The 18,380-nt window shown below is 46.0% G+C and overlaps 1 protein-coding gene across 1 annotated transcript in view; it reads left to right on the forward strand.

The window, feature by feature from the left end:
* KCNK10 (potassium two pore domain channel subfamily K member 10) overlaps window positions 1-18,380 on the forward strand; it is a 130,095-nt gene that overhangs the window by 40,587 nt on the left and 71,128 nt on the right. Inside the window, exon 2 of the mRNA XM_068557255.1 lies at window positions 16,882-17,216. Within this exon, the coding sequence (XP_068413356.1) occupies window positions 16,882-17,216 (335 nt within the window). The remainder of the gene's footprint in view (window positions 1-16,881; window positions 17,217-18,380) is intronic.

Raw genomic sequence — 18,380 nt, forward strand, 5'->3', positions numbered from 1 at the left:
ACAGGTCTCATTCATTTTTGCAACTTAGTAGGCACAGTGGAGGAAGAAACACCTAAACCAATTTTTTCTGCATCTAAGTTTTTTGTTGGAGTTTAAGTGACAATGAATGAGCAGGGTACACTGAGCAGCTAGCTACATTGGCGAGTGAAGACGGCTGAGGCTGCTTGCAAAGCAGAATGTAGTGGGGCGTTGAGACTCCATCTCAAAGACCCTGGGAGAAGGGCACAGTGAGGGCACACCTCATTCTACATAAACTGTTCTTAAAAATAGATAAGCATAAACCAAAGCCCATTTTAGAGGCACACAGAGCTTGCTTTTTAAATGCTTTTTGCAAGAAATCCTTTTGGAAAGTAAATATCCATCTTGCAGAGGGATTTTCATATACAATTCCAGGTTTGTTTATAGTGAGATACACTTGAATATCTTCAAGACATGTAACCTGACTGCCATCTCTGAGCAGGGAAGCAGGGCAGCTTGCCGCGCGGCACTGAGGGCCAGCTGAGGAAGGACACTCTGGATTTAGAATGGCAGCAATCCCTGAGCCTGTTCCGTTTCCCTGGCAGCGTTCAGCAGCCTGGATGAGGACCTTGTGCAGAGAAGAGGAATAATGTAGAAGGGGCTACTTCCAGGTAGTTCCAGCAAAGGACAGGAGGGAAGGGAGTTGAGTCTGTGAGCTGAAGGGCGTAGTGTTGAACCTGGAGTCTAAGCTGAGTGGAGTAGGAAGAAAGAGGACGTGGGGAGGGCATGAGAGAGGGCGGGAGAGTAGAGGCAGGATGTGATGGGGGAGTAATTAAGGGAGAGAGGCGGAAGAACCGGATGTGCAAGTCAGCAGCGGGTTTCCTTAACTGAGTACTTCTGAGGCGGGGACATTTCTCGTGGCGACGATGACGAGGTTCAGGATGTGGCCCAAGAGGAGGCAGTGGTGGTGGGTGCTGTTGGTGCCCCACGAGCTCTCCCGGCGCGCTTTCCTGGCCCTGCGCACCCGTCCTCCAGAGTCTGTGTCCTTTCCCCTTGTAGCGCGTGCCCACAGCCTTTTTCAGAGGACTTCCCTTGGTTTACTGGTGCCTCTTTTCAGCAGTGTTTCAGGCTGTTTGTCTCCCCTAGGGGTTTTCTGTAGCCAGTGACAGGTCACAGGAGTGAAAGCCTAGCTCCCTTGCTTTAGGACGAGACAAACGCAGGGACGTAATTTATGCTGCAGAGCCCCCGCGGGCTCAGGCAGAGACCAGGGGCTTCACCTGGAATTGCACCCTTGCTTGGTTTCTTGCCCTTCGTTTTCCTGCTTCCTCACTTCCTTGTGGGCTCTTCTGGAAGCACTGCTTAAATAAATTGCTTACAAACCAATCTTCATCTCGGGATCTGCTTCTGGGGAACCTGACCTGAGTCAGTGGTTGAAGTGGAATGGAGATGGTAATGGTGCTGAAATCAGGGAAATGGGAGGCGTGGGTATTGGGTGGGTTCTCTGTGGGATGTTAAAATCATTCAGGAGGAAAGCAGGACCTGGATGGTGGAAGGCGTCAGGGAGAAGTCAGGTCTACCACTGACAGCCATAAAGCAGAGTAGGAAGTAGAGGAGCCAGAGGGCTTGGGTCTCAAAGGAACAGGGGCTTTGATAGAGTGTGGAGTATTGGTTTTCTGGGACAGCCTGGTCCTGATGTTGTGGGTGAGGGAGATTGAGCAACCTCTACCTGAATGCCACCCTTAGAGGGCAGTATCCTCAGGGGAAGCCCAAGTGTCAGGGAAGAATGTGGAGGAAGTAGGGGAAGTCTTCAGTTCCGCAGCAGGGGGTCCTGCGGTATCTTTGGAAAGGTTTGGAATGGGAGAGGAAGGGCAGGTTGGATCAGAGCAGAGGAAACAGAGAGTAGAAGACAGATCAAAGCTACATGGAGGCCTCACTGGCCTTGCACTTCTTAAAAGAATTGATCCTTTTCAGCTTCCTGGTGGATGGTGGCTTGGCAGCCCGAACTCTGAGTGTAGACTTTGGTACTATTCCTGGCACAAAGTTGGCATGTATTGGCTGAATAAGTGAACGAATGACACATCAAGTTTCTAAATACCCCTTCCTTTTTCGTTATTGTAAAACATTAGTGCACACATCACTTCAATGTATTTAATGCTCTGATAGATATGGAATTTACTAAGGTATCTGTAGCCACCTCTGTCACCATCATAGGGTGGGATGCAATGAACGTATTTCCTGAGGTTAGAGAATTGGCACTAGCATGGGTTATGGACTTAAGTCACAGAATCTTTCTCCCTAATGGATTAACACTATGTTTTTGGTTTTCCTTTCTGCTGTGGATCTGTAAAAATAATTGGTTAAATGAATACAACTACTCAGGATCTATGTGTTTGTGACCGCTGATACCGAAGGGACTTCATTGAGGCTGGAGGAATCCGTGTCCAGGGCGAGGTAGGGCTGGCGAAGTAACACGGACCCTGAGGCCATGTAAAGAGTCGTGGCATTGTAACGGCAGGGGTTTTAGAAGGAGCTAGATTGGAATTTTAGAAGGATCACTTGGCTCCAGCCTGGTTGGGAGGGGACCCCTGCAGAGAGCTGCAGGAGCGGTAACTAACTGCTTTTGATGTGACACCTGGGAAAGGCAAACCTAGCTCGAAGGAATGGGTCCTGACAATAGGATTTCAAACGCTTGGCCCCAGGGTAAAGGAGGTATTTTGGGAACTGCAGCTGTTTATATTATTTTTAATCCCAAAGGGAAGGGAAAAAAACCTTTCCTTTTAAAAGTGCTCTAGCTAATTTAAATTGTGGAGGAAAAACTTAACAGCAGGAGACAAAATATATTATTCATGAAGCATTTTGGAACAAAGGAACCCCAGCTGTGGCTGTGCACCTTTCAGCCTTGACCGTAGAGTCAAGACAAATGAGTGCATCTCGCCAACATGGCAGAGTCTGGAGTCTGTTGGCAGAACCAGAAGGTAGGCAGCCCTGGATCCCGGAAGATGAGCAGACCTGTGGGAAATGCCGGGGCTGTTCTGACCAGCTCAGCACATACAAGAAATAGCTCTGCTGCTTGGCTGTGTGTGCTCGTGTGCGTTAAGTGAGAGTTCATTTCACCGCAGCAATAACGGCATCTCGCTTGCTACCAGGAGTAACCTATAATGCCCAGGAATTCTGGCACAGAGGTCTGTTGAAGAGAGTTTCCCGGAAGCCAGGGAGAGAAAGTGGTCTATGAGAAGGCCATTCATGAGCAGCAGGATAATCCTACGAGACAGTAATCAGCTCATCAAACACACCCTGAGACCTCTCGCAGACCAGGCCTTGGGAATGATGCTGGGAGTGGAGTGGAATAACATTGACCACCTTTGGGACTTCCCTGGTGGCGCAGTGGTTAAGAATCCGCCTGCCAATGCAGAGGACACGGGTTCAATCCCTGGTCTGGGAAGATTCCACATGCCGCAGAGCAACTAAGCCCGTGTGCCACAATTACTGAGCCTGCGCTCTAGAGCCCGCAAGCCACAACTACTGAGCCCACGTGCCACAACTACTGAAGCCCGTGCGCCTAGAGCCCGTGCTCCGCAACAAAGAAAAGCCCCCGCAATGAGAAGCCCGCGCACCGCAACGAAGAGCAGGCCCCGCTCGCCGCAACTAGAGAGAAAGCCCATGCGCAGCAACGAAGACCCAATGCAGCCAAAAATAAATAAATAAATAAATTAAAAACAAAAAGGAAGAAAAAAAGATTTTCCACCTTTGATGTCTAGGAAACCACACCCTGGTGCTCCCCCTTTGCTCTCTTATTCTTTCTAGTTCTTTCTCTGTTGTCTCTTACATGTTGCTCCCTTGAGCACCATCTTTTACTCTCTTCTCATTCTGCATCTCCTTCTGGACCATTTCGTCCAGTCCTGTGGCTTCAGTATCACCTATATTCTCGTCACTCTCAAACCTAGGCTTCCAGCTAGATTTTGTCCCTGAGTTCCAGCCCCTTAAGTCCAATGTCTGCTGGATATGGCCACCTGGATGTGCCCCAGAAGCTGTAAACCCAGGCCTCCTGCCTCTTCTGTCCTGGAGAACACCACGCTCTTCCAACCAGGTGCTTGGGTGTCATCCTGGACCCTGCCCTCTCCACACTTCTCACTTTCTGTTAATCACTAGGACCCGTGGATTTTACTTCTTTAACACCCCTAGTCTCTGACCCCCTCCTCTCCATCCCTTGTGCTACTGCCTGAGTTGAGGCCTCCATGCCAAGAGCCTCATTCTCCAGGCCCTGTCTGCTGGTGAAGACCCCTGACTTTGTGCCATGCCATTGGCTTATAAATACAACAAGAGAGCTGGGGAAGATGAGGAGAAACCATCTGCTTACTAGTCCTGAGAAAGAAGTCAGTGATCCTTTGAGCCCCGAATGAATCCAGCAACCTTTGTTTTCTTCTCAGGCTAGGGGTGCACTAATGGGCCAAGGCTTCGGCCTTTGGGTCCTCAAACCCAAATTTATGCTGTTTGGTCCTAGTCAGAGGAACCCCAGGAAGGCAGGCTGGAGGGAAATTCTGCCTGCTTGTTACCAGAGAGGTGATTCACCAAGGGTGATTCATTCCATTCAACAGATGTTTTTTTAACCCCCCCAAATATTTTGCACCCATGCGTAAAAGAGAACCTTCTAGCCCTTTGTGAAGAGGACAAGAAAGCTCAGAACTGAGCGTTTGGAGCACAGTGAAGTGGATTACAAGCTCTCCTTGGACTATTTGCTTTCTGAGAACTTTAACACCTTGACTCAGGATGTCTGTCTGTGGGAAAACAACAACAACCACTAGCATCAGATTCAGTGAACTCAGCAGTCAAACTTTCCTTTGGGCACGTGTGCAAACTTGATATCATACATGCTGGCATAAGGCAGATTTATGGATGGATGGATGAATGAATTCAGGAACGAGCAAACTGTACCTAGGAGCCTTCCAGCTGTAGGCACTGTGCTAAGCTCCACATTGAGACATAGAGAAAATCTCAAGGGGAAGGGCATCTGATTGTACTGGGGGGTGGGCAGTCAGGGAGGACTTCTTGGAGGTAGTAACACATGAAGAGAGTTTTGAAGTATGAGGAGCAGTTGGCCAGATAAAGAGTGAGAAGGAGAAAGGAATTGGGAAGCAAGACCTGTTCCTCTGGGCTCGGCATGCAGGGGCCTGGGTGTTGCTTGATTTGGCTGGGGCAAAGGTTGCGTGTGGGGTGTGGCAGCCGGTGAGGCTGGGGAGACAGGCAAGCACGAGGTCCTGGAAGGGAGTCTTGCCGCAAGCCATGGAGCCTGCATGTTCTTCTGAAGCTCCGTGGTGCCTGGAGTGGAGCTTGAGGCTGAGGTGGATGTGATCAGATCCACGCCTTGGAGAGGCCCTAGAGGCAGTTAAGGGGGGAGGCTGTCCCAGCAATTCAGGTGAGAGGAGGCGAGGACAGAGCTGAGTCAAGGTGGCAGCACATTCTGCCCTCCTTCTTCCTCCGTTTTCAGTCTTGCTTCCCATTGTCGTGGCTCTCTGTCCCAGAAATTTCACGATACCTTGGCCTCTTCCATCTGGAAACAAAGCCTGAAGTTTTTAAGGAAGGCTGGAAGGAGAGGGCAATGATAAAACCTAAAGGGAGAGCCTCGTCTGTGGTGGCATTCTGGGGACATGGCTTGGTTATTTAGTATGTCTAGACTGAGTGTCATTGCATTCTTTTTTTTTTTTTAAATCTTTACTGGAGTATAGTTGATTTACAATGTTGTGTTAGTGTCTGCTGTACATCAAAGGGAATCAGGTATACATATACATATATCAACTCCTTTTTCAGCTTCTTTCCCCGTACAGGTCATTACAGAGTATTGAGTAGAGTTCCCTGTGCTATACAGTAGGTACTTATTAGTAATCTATTTTATATATAGCAGTGTGTATATGTCAATCCCAATCTACCAATTTATCCCCCCTCTTTACCCCCTGGTAACCATAAGTTTGTTTTCTACATCTGTACCTCTCTTTCTGTTTCGTAGATTAGTTCATCTGTACCCTTTTTTTAGATTCCACATATAAGCTATATCATATGATATGTCTTCCTGTGTCTGACTTCACTCAGTATGACAATTTCTAGGTCCATCCATGTTGCTGCAAATGGCATTATTTCATTCTTTTTTTATGGCTGAGTAATATTCCATTGTACATATGTACCACATCTTCTTAATCCATTCCTCTGTTGATGGACATTTAGGGTGCTTCCATGTCTTGGCTATTGTAAACAGTGCTGCTGTGAACATTGGAGTGCATGTATCTTTTCGAATTATGGTTTCCTCTGGATATATGCTCATGAGTGGGATTGCTGGATCATATGGTAACTCTATTTTTAGTTTTTTAAGTAACCTCCATACTTTTCTCCATAGTGGCTGTACCAATTTACATTCCCACCAGCAGTGCAGGAGGGTTCCCTTTTCTCCACACCCTCTCCAGCATTTATTGTTTGTAGATTATTTGATGATGGCCATTGTGACCGGTGTGAGGTGATACCTCATTGTAGTTTTGGTTTGCAGTTCTCTAATAATTGGATTTTAAAGTAAAGGCTGTTACAGTGATGGTCATTGCGTTCTTACCAGGACCAGCTTGATCATGTCTAAGGTGAACCTGTCACATGGAAACAGGAAAAACAAGGTTTGGCTGCAAGGTATGTGGAATCAGAGGGAACACACACATTCTCTTGGCTGTTCTTAGAGGCAGATCATGGCTGAAACCAGCTGCTGTGACAACCGCGGGATGATGGGGCTGGAATGGTCTCCTCCTCGTCTCTCCTTCCCTCTTCCCAACACCCACCCTCTGGTCCAGCCAAGGAAGCCTTTTGGGGATTCCAGGCTCAGCTTTAACCTGGCGCTCTCTGGTAGCTCTGAGCTGCCTATGCAGGTGGCCCTGGAACAATTCCAGACCCTGGGGGGTTGGTGGTGGTTGGTGAGGGGAGACAAGTGTTCCCTGCCTCTCACCAGCGTGTTGCAGTCACAGCTGTACTTTGCGTGGGTTGATAGGCAGAGTCATGTCGCTATGTGACAGTGGTACCTCCGAGGTGGCTGCATTTCACGTTCTCGGGATACCCCGAATCCCGTTCGATACCCAGCATACCGAATGCCCTTTGTTCCAGGTGCTGTGGAGGAGTGGGGCTACTCGGGGTTAGGGGTCTGAAGCTGGATCCAAGGATGCCACTGCTTACTAGCTTGTGATAGGCTAGTCAGTGTCACCTCCCCTGACCTCAGTTCCTCACCTGTCCAAGGGGGATAGATAATGACCACGGCCCGCCACAGAAGGCTTTGTGAAGATAAACTGGATCATGCATCAGATCTTTGTCAACTCTCCCACTACCTCTGAAGGCAGGGATGTGTCCTATTCATGTATACATCCCCAGGGCCGAGCATGGTGCCTGGTGAACTCATGTGTTTGTTGATTGAATGTATGAATGGATGATGCGGTAAAGTGTACGGGGCTTGGGAAAGCCTGAATAGTATAAAAGTGAACTAATTCAAACAAGAAGAAAAAGATTTCCACATGTGCCCCCATATCCACCCACATTTATGGAAAAAATGGAATGGACTACTGTTTGGGAGGAAACATTTTAAAATGAAAATTATTGTCTTCCAACATTTTCTTTCTCATCAAGTCTTGGCAGCACTTTTGCTGCCAAATCCTTTTCTGTTGGCGTTGTGAAGTCCGACAGGCCATTACTTTATATACCTCATCCATTATTGACACATTTTAGATGAAAGGGCTCTTTCCACCTGGAGTTTCTTTTTTTCCTAGTTTTCTGTTCCTAATGTCCAGAGAACTGACTTTGAGGTCAGGTTATTCTAATTTTAATCCTGGCTCCACCACTTTCTGGCCACCTGACCTGGGCTTAGTCCTTTAAGCTCTCTGGGTCTCAGTTTCTTTGTCTGTGAAGTGGGCATGTGTGGTGGCCGTGAGCAGGCATGCGCCACGCAGGCCTCCAGCTGGAGGGAGTATAACTGAGCAAGAGTCCGGCTGCGGCTCTGACATCCTCTGTGGACACACTTCCTGTGGGCTGCTTCCAGCCCGTGGCCGAGGGCAGCAGGGACCCTAAAGCAGGCATCTCCTGGGAGACACAGGACTCCTCAGATGGCTGACTCTGGCTCAAGAACTCCTTGATGGCCGTGCTGAGGCTTCTTGGGCTGCAGGTGGTCTAGGACTCCCACACCTACCATTCCTTCCCGCTCTCCATCAGCGGGGTCAGACTCACAGTGTGTCTGCTGGCTGTCCTCGCCACCTGACTGCGTTTCCCTTAATAAAATCCATGCACATTTATTTTTATTTTTTTGAATTTTATTTTATTTATTTTTTTTATACAGCAGGTTCTTATTAGTTATCCATTTTATACTCATCAGTGTATACATGTCAATTCCAATCTCCCAATTCATCCCACCATCACCACCCACCCCCGCCACTTTCCCCCCTTGGTGTCCATACGTTTGTTCTCTACTTCTGTGTCTCTATTTCTGCCCTGCACATTTAATCTCCTCTTGGCATCTGCTTCTGAGAGGACCTGGACTCATACAGGGGAGATAATACCTCATTGTGAGGACCAAATGTAACAATGTAAACAAGTGTTTTTCAGAGTGACAGGCACAAAGTGAGCGTGCCATAAGTGGCAGGAACTCCTATTATCTGCACCACCACTGTCACCACCATCTGGCCGATTTTGCTTCTTTGGTGGCTCCAGGCACAGAGAGCTCCAGTGGCAGATCCCAGGTCACAAGGCAACTTAGTATTAGAGTGAGAGCAACTGTGGTTTCTGAGCAGAAGAGATGGATTAATTAAAACATCCTTTGTAAAACAGAAATACAGATCAGTGGAACAGGATAGAAAGCCCAGAGATAAACCCACGCACATATGGTCACCTTATCTTTGATAAAGGAGGCAAGAATATACAGTGGAGAAAAGACAGCCTCTTCAATAAGTGGTGCTGGGAAAACTGGACAGCTACATGTAAAAGAATGAAATTAGAACACTCCTTAGCACCATACACAAAAATAAACTCAAAATGGATTAAAGACCTAAATGTAAGGCCAGACACTATCAAACTCTTAGAGGAAAACATAGGCAGAACACTCTATGACATAAATCACAGCAAGATCCTTTTTGACCCACCTCCTAGAGAAATGGAAATAAAAACAAAAATAAACAAACGGGACCTAATGAAACTTAAAAGCTTTTGCACAGCAAAGGAAACAAGAAACAAGACGAAAAGACAGCCCTCAGAATGGGAGAAAATATTTGCAAATGAAGCAACTGACCAAGAATTAATCTCCAAAATTTACAAGCAGCTCATGCAGCTCCATACCAAAAAAACAAACAACCCAATCCAAAAATGGGCAGAAGACCTAAATAGACATTTCTCCAAAGAAGATATACAGATGGCCAACAAACACATGAAAGGATGCTCAACATCACTAATCATTAGAGAAATGCAAATCAAAACTACAATGAGGTATCACCTCACACCAGTCAGAATGGCCATCATCAAAAAAACTACAAACAATAAATGCTGGAGAGGGTGTGGAGGAAAGGGAACCCTCTTGCACTGTTGGTGGGAATGTAAATTGATACAGCCACTATGGAGAACAGTATGGAGGTTCCTTAGGAAACTAAAAAGAACTACCATACTACCCAGCAATCCCACTACTGGGCATATACCCTGAGAAAACCATAATTCAAAAAGAGTCGTGTACCACAATGTTCATTGCAGCTCTATTTACTATAGCCAGGACATGGAAGCGACCAAAGTGTCCGTCGACAGATGAATGGATAAAGAAGATGTGGCACATATATACAATGGGATATTACTCAGCCATAAAAAGAAACGAAACTGAGTTATTTGTAGTGAGGTGGATGGACCAGAGACTGTCATACAGAGTGAAGTAAGTCAGAAAGAGAAAAACAAATACTGTAAGCTAACACATATATATGGAATCTACAAAAAAAAAAGAAAAATGGTTCAGAAGAACCTAGGGGCAGGACAGGAATAAAGACGCAGACATAGAGAATGGACTTGAGGACACAGGGAGGGGGAAGGGAGCGTCCCACAGGAAGCTGGGACGAAGTGAGAGAGTGGCATGGACATATATACACTACCAAATGTAAAACAGATAGCTAGTGGGAAGCAGCCGCATAGCACAGGGAGATCAGCTCGGTGCTTTGTGTCCACCTAGAGGGGTGGGAGGGAGATGCAAGAGGGAGGAAATACGGGGATATATGTATATGTATAGCTGATTCACTTTGTTATAAAGCAGAAACTAACACACCATTGTAAAGCAATTATTCTCCAATAAAGATGTTTAACAAATTAAAAAAAAATCCTTTGTAAACTTATCCAAGTTAAGGAAAAGACACAAACCAAATCCTTTTCTAACCATTGAAATGTGCAGTCATCTTAGCTAAAGCAACCTACTCCATTTTTCATCAAACGCACAAAAGGTTTTGTAACATTCTGAGGTCCCTGCCATTACTCATGATATGTACAAATATACTCCAATCAGTTAAGTCAGGGCAGCTTGCATTTCCCAAGAACCATGAGGGGATAAAAAAAAAAAAAAAAAAAAGTTGTCGCTGTTATTCACATATGTCAGATAAGGAAACAGAAACTAAGTGTCGGTTTCAAGGTCACCCCGACACTGGTGGGTTTGGGACCAAAACTCTCTGGTTTTTGTTTCTGGTGTTTTGGAAACTCAGGGATTGGTGGATTCTGTTCAAACTCTGCTCCCAGGCTCAGTCTCTTAGCAAACTGGCACCAGGAACTGGCCCGTAAAGACCTTTCTCAAGCGCAATTCTGCCCAGCCTCAGGGGTGCTAGAAGCCCTGGAATCATCCATGATGCAGGTCAGTGAAGGAAACTGATTTCCATGCTCAGGGCCATCATTTGCCACCCAGAGAGGCTTCCTCCTAATGTTTTTTACCCGACGCTGTGCAGCATGTTCACTAAGTAGACTGTCAACCCCGTGAGGCTGGGAGGGACCGTGCCTTATCCCCACCACAGCCCAGCCCACTGGTGCTAAATAAATGCTTGCTCTTGAGGGTGGTGGTGATTCTGATGGGGCTTCTGTTTATAGTCCGAAGGAGTCATCATCATCATCATCGTCGTCAACAACAGAAAACAAAGATTTGCTCTTGGCCAGGCACTGTGCCAAGAAATGGAGATCCAATGATGAAAAGTCAAGCCTTCTGACTCTAAAGAGTTCATAGTCTTGTGGGGAGACGGTCACGTCGAGTCTGCCTGGAGAGGCCAGGATGGCTTCACAGAGGAGGCAGCTTGGAGCTGAGACTGAGGAGGACGGGAGTTCCCCAGGCAGATGGGGGTGGGGAGGGGGCTCCTGGCAGAGGGAACACACGTGAAGGTGTGGAGGTGTGAACAGAGCACTGCTGTGTTGGAGGACCTGTCCAGTGCTGCTGGAATGTCAAGCTGTTTTCCGTATGACCCCGCCATCCACCACTGTAGGCATGGTTTGGAGGTGCCAACATTTCTTCCTGCCATTCATTTTTCATTAGAAGGTTCTTTTAATCAGCCATCAATGATTGGCTTCCCACTATGTGTTAGGCACTGGGCAGGATACTGGGGTACAAGAGATGAGGGGATCGACACGGTGCCTGCCCTCCTGGAGCTCTAAGTCGAATGATGAGCAAACAGGTTCTGTTAACATCATAGTGCAGAGAGTGGGGGCCAAGGGAGACCTAATTTAGTGGGGGGGGGAAGTGTTCGTTTCCTGGGTTTGTTGTAACAAATTGCCACAAACTTAGTGGTTTAAAACAACACAAATTTATTATTTTATGGTTCTGGAAGTCAGAAGTTAAAAATCTGTCTTATTGGGCTGAAATTAAGGTCTAGGCAGGGCTGGATCCTTCTGGAGGCTCTAGGGAAGAATCTGTTCCTTGTCTTTTCCAGCTTCTAGGGATGGACTACATTCCTTGTCTTATGGCCACATCACTTGGACCTCTACTTCTGTCCTTAAATTTGTTTCTTTCTCTGACCCTCCTGCATTCCTCTTATAAGGACATTTGTGATGACACTGGGTCCTCCCAGATAATCCAGGATAATCTCCCCAACTCAAGATCCTTAACTTAATCAGATCTATAAAGTTCCTTTTGCCACGTACGGTAACATATTCATAGGTCCCAGGGATGAGGATATGGGCATCTTTGGGGGCTGTTATTCTGCCGACCACAGAGGGAGCAGGGGGAAGGGGGGGAGGTGCTTCTAGAAGTGGTATTTAACCCCCAGACTTATGGGTCAGAAGGTGGGTGAAAGTGGAAGCAAGGAGGTCACTTACGAGGCTGTTGGATTAGACCAGGCAGGATGTGATGGTGGCCTGGATGAGGCTGGTGGCCATGGTGATGGTGAGAGGCGCAAGGGATTAAGATACAGTGAAGGGGGGCGAAAGAATAGGAAATGAGGACAAAGTTGAAAGAAAGCAGGCCTGGGCAAGGCTAGACTTCTCTGTATCAACAAGGGCAAGTTGGAACCTGAATGTAATGCCTTTAGGGAATATTAGCAAGAACATAATGCCCAGGGTGCTAATTCTAATTCTTAAGTCTTTCGGTCAGAGATTCCAGAGAGTTCTGTGTTCATGTAGGTCGGAAGGAAATGTAACATTTACTGACTTATTTGATAGAATAATGTACAATAAAAAGCTGATATTCAACTTTGGTTTCCAAAGAGAAAATCTGATTTTGAGGTTCTACGAGGAAAGGCAGACGTAACAAACTAGATTCTTCCAGGTGTTGTCAGGGTCATTGGTGTTTTGAGTGAGGAGGAGTGACATTCCTACACTTTTATTTACCCTGAGTTCCCCAAGGCAGAGATAGAGCAGTTTAACTCTCACGAGTGGGACTGTTTGTCTCACTTAGGTGATTAGGTTTGTTATCTCCTAATATACATTGTTTACACAACAGCCAAGCTGCACCTTGACAGAGGCCATAATAAGCATTAGTATTATAAAGGGAGAACAAAAGCGAAGGAAAATGGCCATTCGTTATGCACCAGGCCGATTTCTGCTTGCTTATGTATCTATCTATCTATTTATTTATTTATTATGTTAAGCCAATGAAAAATTTTTTATTTATGTTTAGTTGATTTACAGGATTGTATAAGTTTTAGGTGTACAACATAGTGATTCGCAATTTTTAAAGGTTATACTCCATTTATAGTTATTATAAAATACTAGCTATATCCCCTGTGCTATACAATATATCCTTGTAGCTTATTTATTTTACACATAGTAGTTTGTGCCTCTTAATCCTGTACCCCTATCTTGTCCCTTCTCTCTTCCCTTGCCCCACTGGTTACCACTAGTTTGTTTTCTTTCTTTTTCTTTAAAATGTATTTATTTTTGGCTGCCTTGGATCTTTGTTGCTGCGCACGGGCTTTCTCTAGTTATGGCGAGCTGGGGCTACTCTTCGTTGCGGTGCGCGGGCTCATTGCAGTGGCTTCTCTTGTTGCGGAGCATGGGCTCTAGGTGCACGGGCTTCAGTAGTTGCAGCACGTGGGCTCGGTAGTTGTGGTTTGTGGGCTCCAGAGTGCAGGCTCAGTAGTTGTGGCGCATGGGCTTAGTTGCTCCGCGGCATGTGGGATCTTCCCGGACCAGGGCTGGAACCCGTGTCCCCTGCACTGGCAGGCGGATTTTTAACCACTGCGCCACCAGAGAAGTGCCCATTAGTTTGTTTCCTATATCTGTGAGTCTGTTTCTCTTTTGTTGTATTTACTAGTTTGTTTTATGTTTTACATTCCACATATAAGTGATATAGAGTATTTGTCCTTCTGTGTCTGACTTATTTCACTAAGCAAAGTATCCTCCAAATCCATCTGTGTTGTTGCAAATGGCAAAATTTCATTCTTTTTTATGGCTGAGTAATTTTCCATTCTGTGTATATACCACATCTTCTATATCCATTCATCTGTTGATGGACACTTCCATATCCTGGCTGTTGTAAATAATGCTGCTATGAACATTGGGGTGCAAGTATCTTTTTGAAATAGTGTTTTCATTTTCTTCAGATATATACCTAACAATGGAATTGCTGGATCATATGCTAATTCTATTTTTGTTGTTTTGAGGAACTTCTATACTGTTTTTCATCGTGGCTATATCAATTTACAATCCCAACAGTGTATTAGGGTTCCCTTTTCTCCACATCCTTGCCAACATTTGTTATTTGTAGACTTTTTGTTGATAGCCATTTTGACAGGTGTGAGATGATATCTCATTGTGGTTTTGATGTGTATTTCTCTGATGATTAGTGATGTTGAGGATTTTTTAATGTGCCTGTTGGCCATCTGTATATCTTCATTGGAAAAATGTCTGTTCAGGTCTTCTGCCCATCTTTAATTGAGGTTTTTGGTTTTTTGATATTGAGTTGTGTGAGCTGTTTATCTATTTTGGATATTAACCCCTTCTCGATCATATCATTTGCAAATCTTTTCTCCCATTCAGTAGGTTGTCTTTTTGTTTTGTCAATGGTTTCCTTTGCTGTGCAAAAGCTTTTATGTTTAATTAGGTCCCATTTGTTTATTTTTGCTTTTATTTCTTTTACCTTAGGAGGCAGATCCAAAAAAATATTGCTGTAGTTTAAGTCAAAGAGGGTTTTGCCTATGTTCTCTTCTAAGAGTTTTATGGTTTCAGGTCTTACATTTAGGTCTTTCTCTTGCTGCCTTTAGAATTCTCTCTTTATCTTTAAGTTTTGCCACTTTAATTATGATATATCTTGGTGTGGGTCTGTTTGGGTTCATCTTGTTTGAGTCTCTCTGTTCTTCCTGGAGTTGGATATCTGTTTCCTTCTTCAGATTTGGGAAGTTTTCAGTCATAATTTCATAAAATATATCTTCAACCCCCTTCTCTCTCTCTCCTTCTGGGCCCCCAATGATGTGAATGTTGGTACACTTGATGTTATCCTAGAGATCTCTTAAACTGTTCTCATTTTTTAACTTATTTTTCTTTTTGCTGTTCTGATTGGGTGATTTCTGTTATTCTATCTTCCAGATCCCTTCTATGTTCTTCTGTGTCACCTCATCTGCTGTTAATTCCTTCTAGTGTGTTTTTCATTTCAGTTATTGTATTCTTTGGTTCTGACTGGTTCTTCTTTTTACATTTTTTAGTTCCTTGTTAAAATTCTCATCTATTCTTTTACCTAATTCAGTTAGTATTCTTATTACTAATGCTTTGAATTCTTCATTTGGTAACTTGTTTACTTTGATTTCATTAATTATTGTTTCAGGGGTTTTCTCTTGCTCTTTCAATTGAGAAAATTCCTCTGTCTTCTCATTTTCCTTATCTTTCTCTGTCTCTATGAAATTAGGTAGAACTGTTACCTATTGCTCCTTATGTTGGAGCATTCCTTTACAGTCTGAGTCTGCCCAGTGGCTTTGATGGGAGAGCTGGATTTGATGTGAACACAAGTCATATCTTTCCTCAGGTTGTGCTGGCAGCTATCACCTTGGTAGGAGGTGGGGATGGAGATGGAGGGACTAGGGCTGCAGCAAGTGTGAGCTGAAGCTTCTGTGCTAAGTGTCCATCATCACCCTATGGGGGAGCAGGGTCAGGTTCCAAGTTGCTAGAGCAGAAGCCATGAGGGTTGGGCTTCCAAACTGGCTCAGTTCCCTTCAAGTACGTGCTCTCCCTCTCCCAGCAGTGGCACCCTCACTCCAGAGTAGAACAGTACTGGAGCAAGAGGAGCTAGCACAGGCACTCAGTGAGGGCTGGGGTACAGCCTGTGCCGGTCCAGCCACCATCAGAGATCTGGACTGCCTCTGATGTGCCACTTGTATGTGACAGCAATGGCTGCCTCTGCCCTTCTCAGATGCTGCTTCAGGTTTGAGCTACCTCAGTGTCTCACGACTAAGGTCTTTCCTTGGTCATGGCAGCTCTCATTCCAGTGTGGAGCTGTGATGGGAGGCAAGCAAGGCTGGAATGTTCACTTGGATCAGGCTGGTGTACACACTGGGGAAGTCATGGGAAACCAGTCAGCCACCTGCTTGATTTCAATGTGCCCTCTCGTCCCTGCTTCAGGAGCAAGCCAGCACAAGCATGCTCCTCCTGAGTTGAGTCCAGGCTTCCCACAGCCCTCCTGTTAGTCCTGCCAGCCCTCCAGGGGGCTCATCTTCTTTTTGTAGGACCCCAGCTTTGGGGCACCCAATATATGGCTTGAACCACTCACTTCCCAGGGAGAGTCTCCACCCATGAAATCTCCCTTTTCCTCTGAGTGCCGTCCCAAGAGCACAGGTCCCAACCTGTAGATGTATTTTTGATGTGTTCGTAGGGGGAGGTGAGTTCCATGTCCTCCTGCTTCTTTATCTTGATCTGAGAGTCACTGTGTTTGGTTTTTGCCTCTTCGTTATAGCAAGCTCACCCTTCTTTTGTTTTGTGACCATGGACCTGGATAAAAGAACTTTTAAACTTGCTAGATGCTCATCTCTTCTATACTCTTGGTATTACCTAGCCCTCAGCACTTGGACAATTCTGCTGGGTATCCTTCTCCTACCTTTTCCTCTCCATATTGAACAATATGTCTCTTTTTAAAATATCATGGTTTGTTGTGTATCTTACACATCACTTAACAAGGAACCTAAGGGAGAAAATGAATGAGAAATAACAGAGACATGGCTTTCAAATTTGGACCCTTGTAGAGAAGTATAAACATTTCAGACTCAATTAATATTATTTTTTTTTGTGAAAACTAGAACTCCTGGTGCTCGCTTTTTTAGAATTCAACAGGCACCTAGCAACTGATTGAATTCCCTCACTGCAGGCTTGGTGAACCAATTTTTAATCCTCACATTTGAAAGCTGGCTTGAGAAAGACATCTGTGCTTTGTTTCCGACAAGTTTTGGGCTTCGTGTTTATAAACAAACTCTCTTTTCCCCTCTCACCCACCCCGTTTCTCAGTGGCCGTTCCTGCAGCAGCGCCCCCGGTGTGCCAGCCCAAGGGCGCCACTAACGGGCATTACGCGGCCCCACGCCTCTCCATCTCCTCCCGAGCCACGGTGGTAGCCAGAATGGAAGGTGCCTCCCCGGGGGGCCTGCAGACCGTCATGAAGTGGAAGACAGTGGTTGCCATCTTCGTGGTCGTGGTGGTCTACCTCGTCACGGGCGGTCTCGTCTTCCGGGCATTGGAACAGCCCTTTGAGAGCAGCCAAAAGAACACTATTGCCTTGGAGAAGGCAGAATTCCTGCGGGATCATATCTGTGTGAGCCCACAGGAGCTGGAGACATTGATTCAGGTGAGCAGGGAGTGAGTCAACAGTAGAATCACCTGTTGGGGGGGAGAGTGTGGCATTGGTTTTGTCTTTCTGGCTCACTGAGCTTTGCCGTTGGTTGAGGTGCTCCTGATGGTCAGGGAGGTCCTCTCTGGGAGGTGACACTTGAGTGGAGACCCGTGACAATGTGCGGGAAGAGGGGTCACATGTACAACGTAGGAGCAGGCTGTGTTTTGTATCACCTGCTTTTGTATGTGGTGGCCAGAGGCAGCAGCAGGCAAAGGGCTTTGGATTTTCAAATTCAAGGCCACTTATATATGCTGATTAACTTTTAAATCTGTGTGAGATGCTGGGGTAAGAGGGTGGCCTAGAAGCCAAAGAAAGAAAGAATTTTAAACAAGCAGGGATGTGTTAACCTGTCGAAGGTGAATGAGAATGGAGCAGAGAAAAGGTCACCAGCTGTGGGATGAGTAGGGTGTTACTGACTTGAAAGAGGCTTTGGTGGATTTGTGAGCATGAAATAATAAGGATAACAGTAACAGGGATAATCAAGGTTGCTATTTTTGAACACTTACTGTGTGTCAGGCACTGTACTAAAGCCCTTCCATGCCTTGGATATTAAGGAAAAAATGTTCATAAAAAATGGAGGCAGAGAACTTTGGGCCCCCGCCTACAGAAGCAAGGCAGAGAAAGGGGTGGGGCGGCTTGGCAGGGGTGATGTGAGGCTGGGAAGGGATGTGGGAGACAGGGAGTCATCTAAGGTGTCATGACAGGAGGAAGCGAAACAGGAGGCTTGAGAAGTGAGCGAAAGGTGGAGAGGACCGAGTCCTGGGAAGAGGGAAGGGAAGTGGTTTAGAGCCCAACAGAAGGGCTTCACCTTAGAGGTGAGGGAGGATGGCAGCCTCCAATCTACATGCCCTCCTGAGCCACGAGGAGCAGTGGTGGGGGACGGTGACATTTATGGAGGCAAGGGAGAGTCCCATCTCTCTGGGGGTTCTAAAGTTTGGAAGACAGAGGGATGGAAAAGACAGCTTTCACAATTCCTTCTGGCTCTGGGATTACCAGCATTAAATTCTTTTCTTTTAAAAAGTAATTAATTTTATTTTTGTCTGCATTGGGTCTCCGCTGCTACGCGCGGACTTTCTCTAGTTGCGGCGAGCGGGGGCTACTCTTTGTTGTGGTGTGCGG

The sequence above is a fragment of the Eschrichtius robustus genome, chromosome 1 (genome assembly GCF_028021215.1).
Source record: "Eschrichtius robustus isolate mEscRob2 chromosome 1, mEscRob2.pri, whole genome shotgun sequence".
Lineage (NCBI taxonomy): Eukaryota > Metazoa > Chordata > Mammalia > Artiodactyla > Eschrichtiidae > Eschrichtius > Eschrichtius robustus.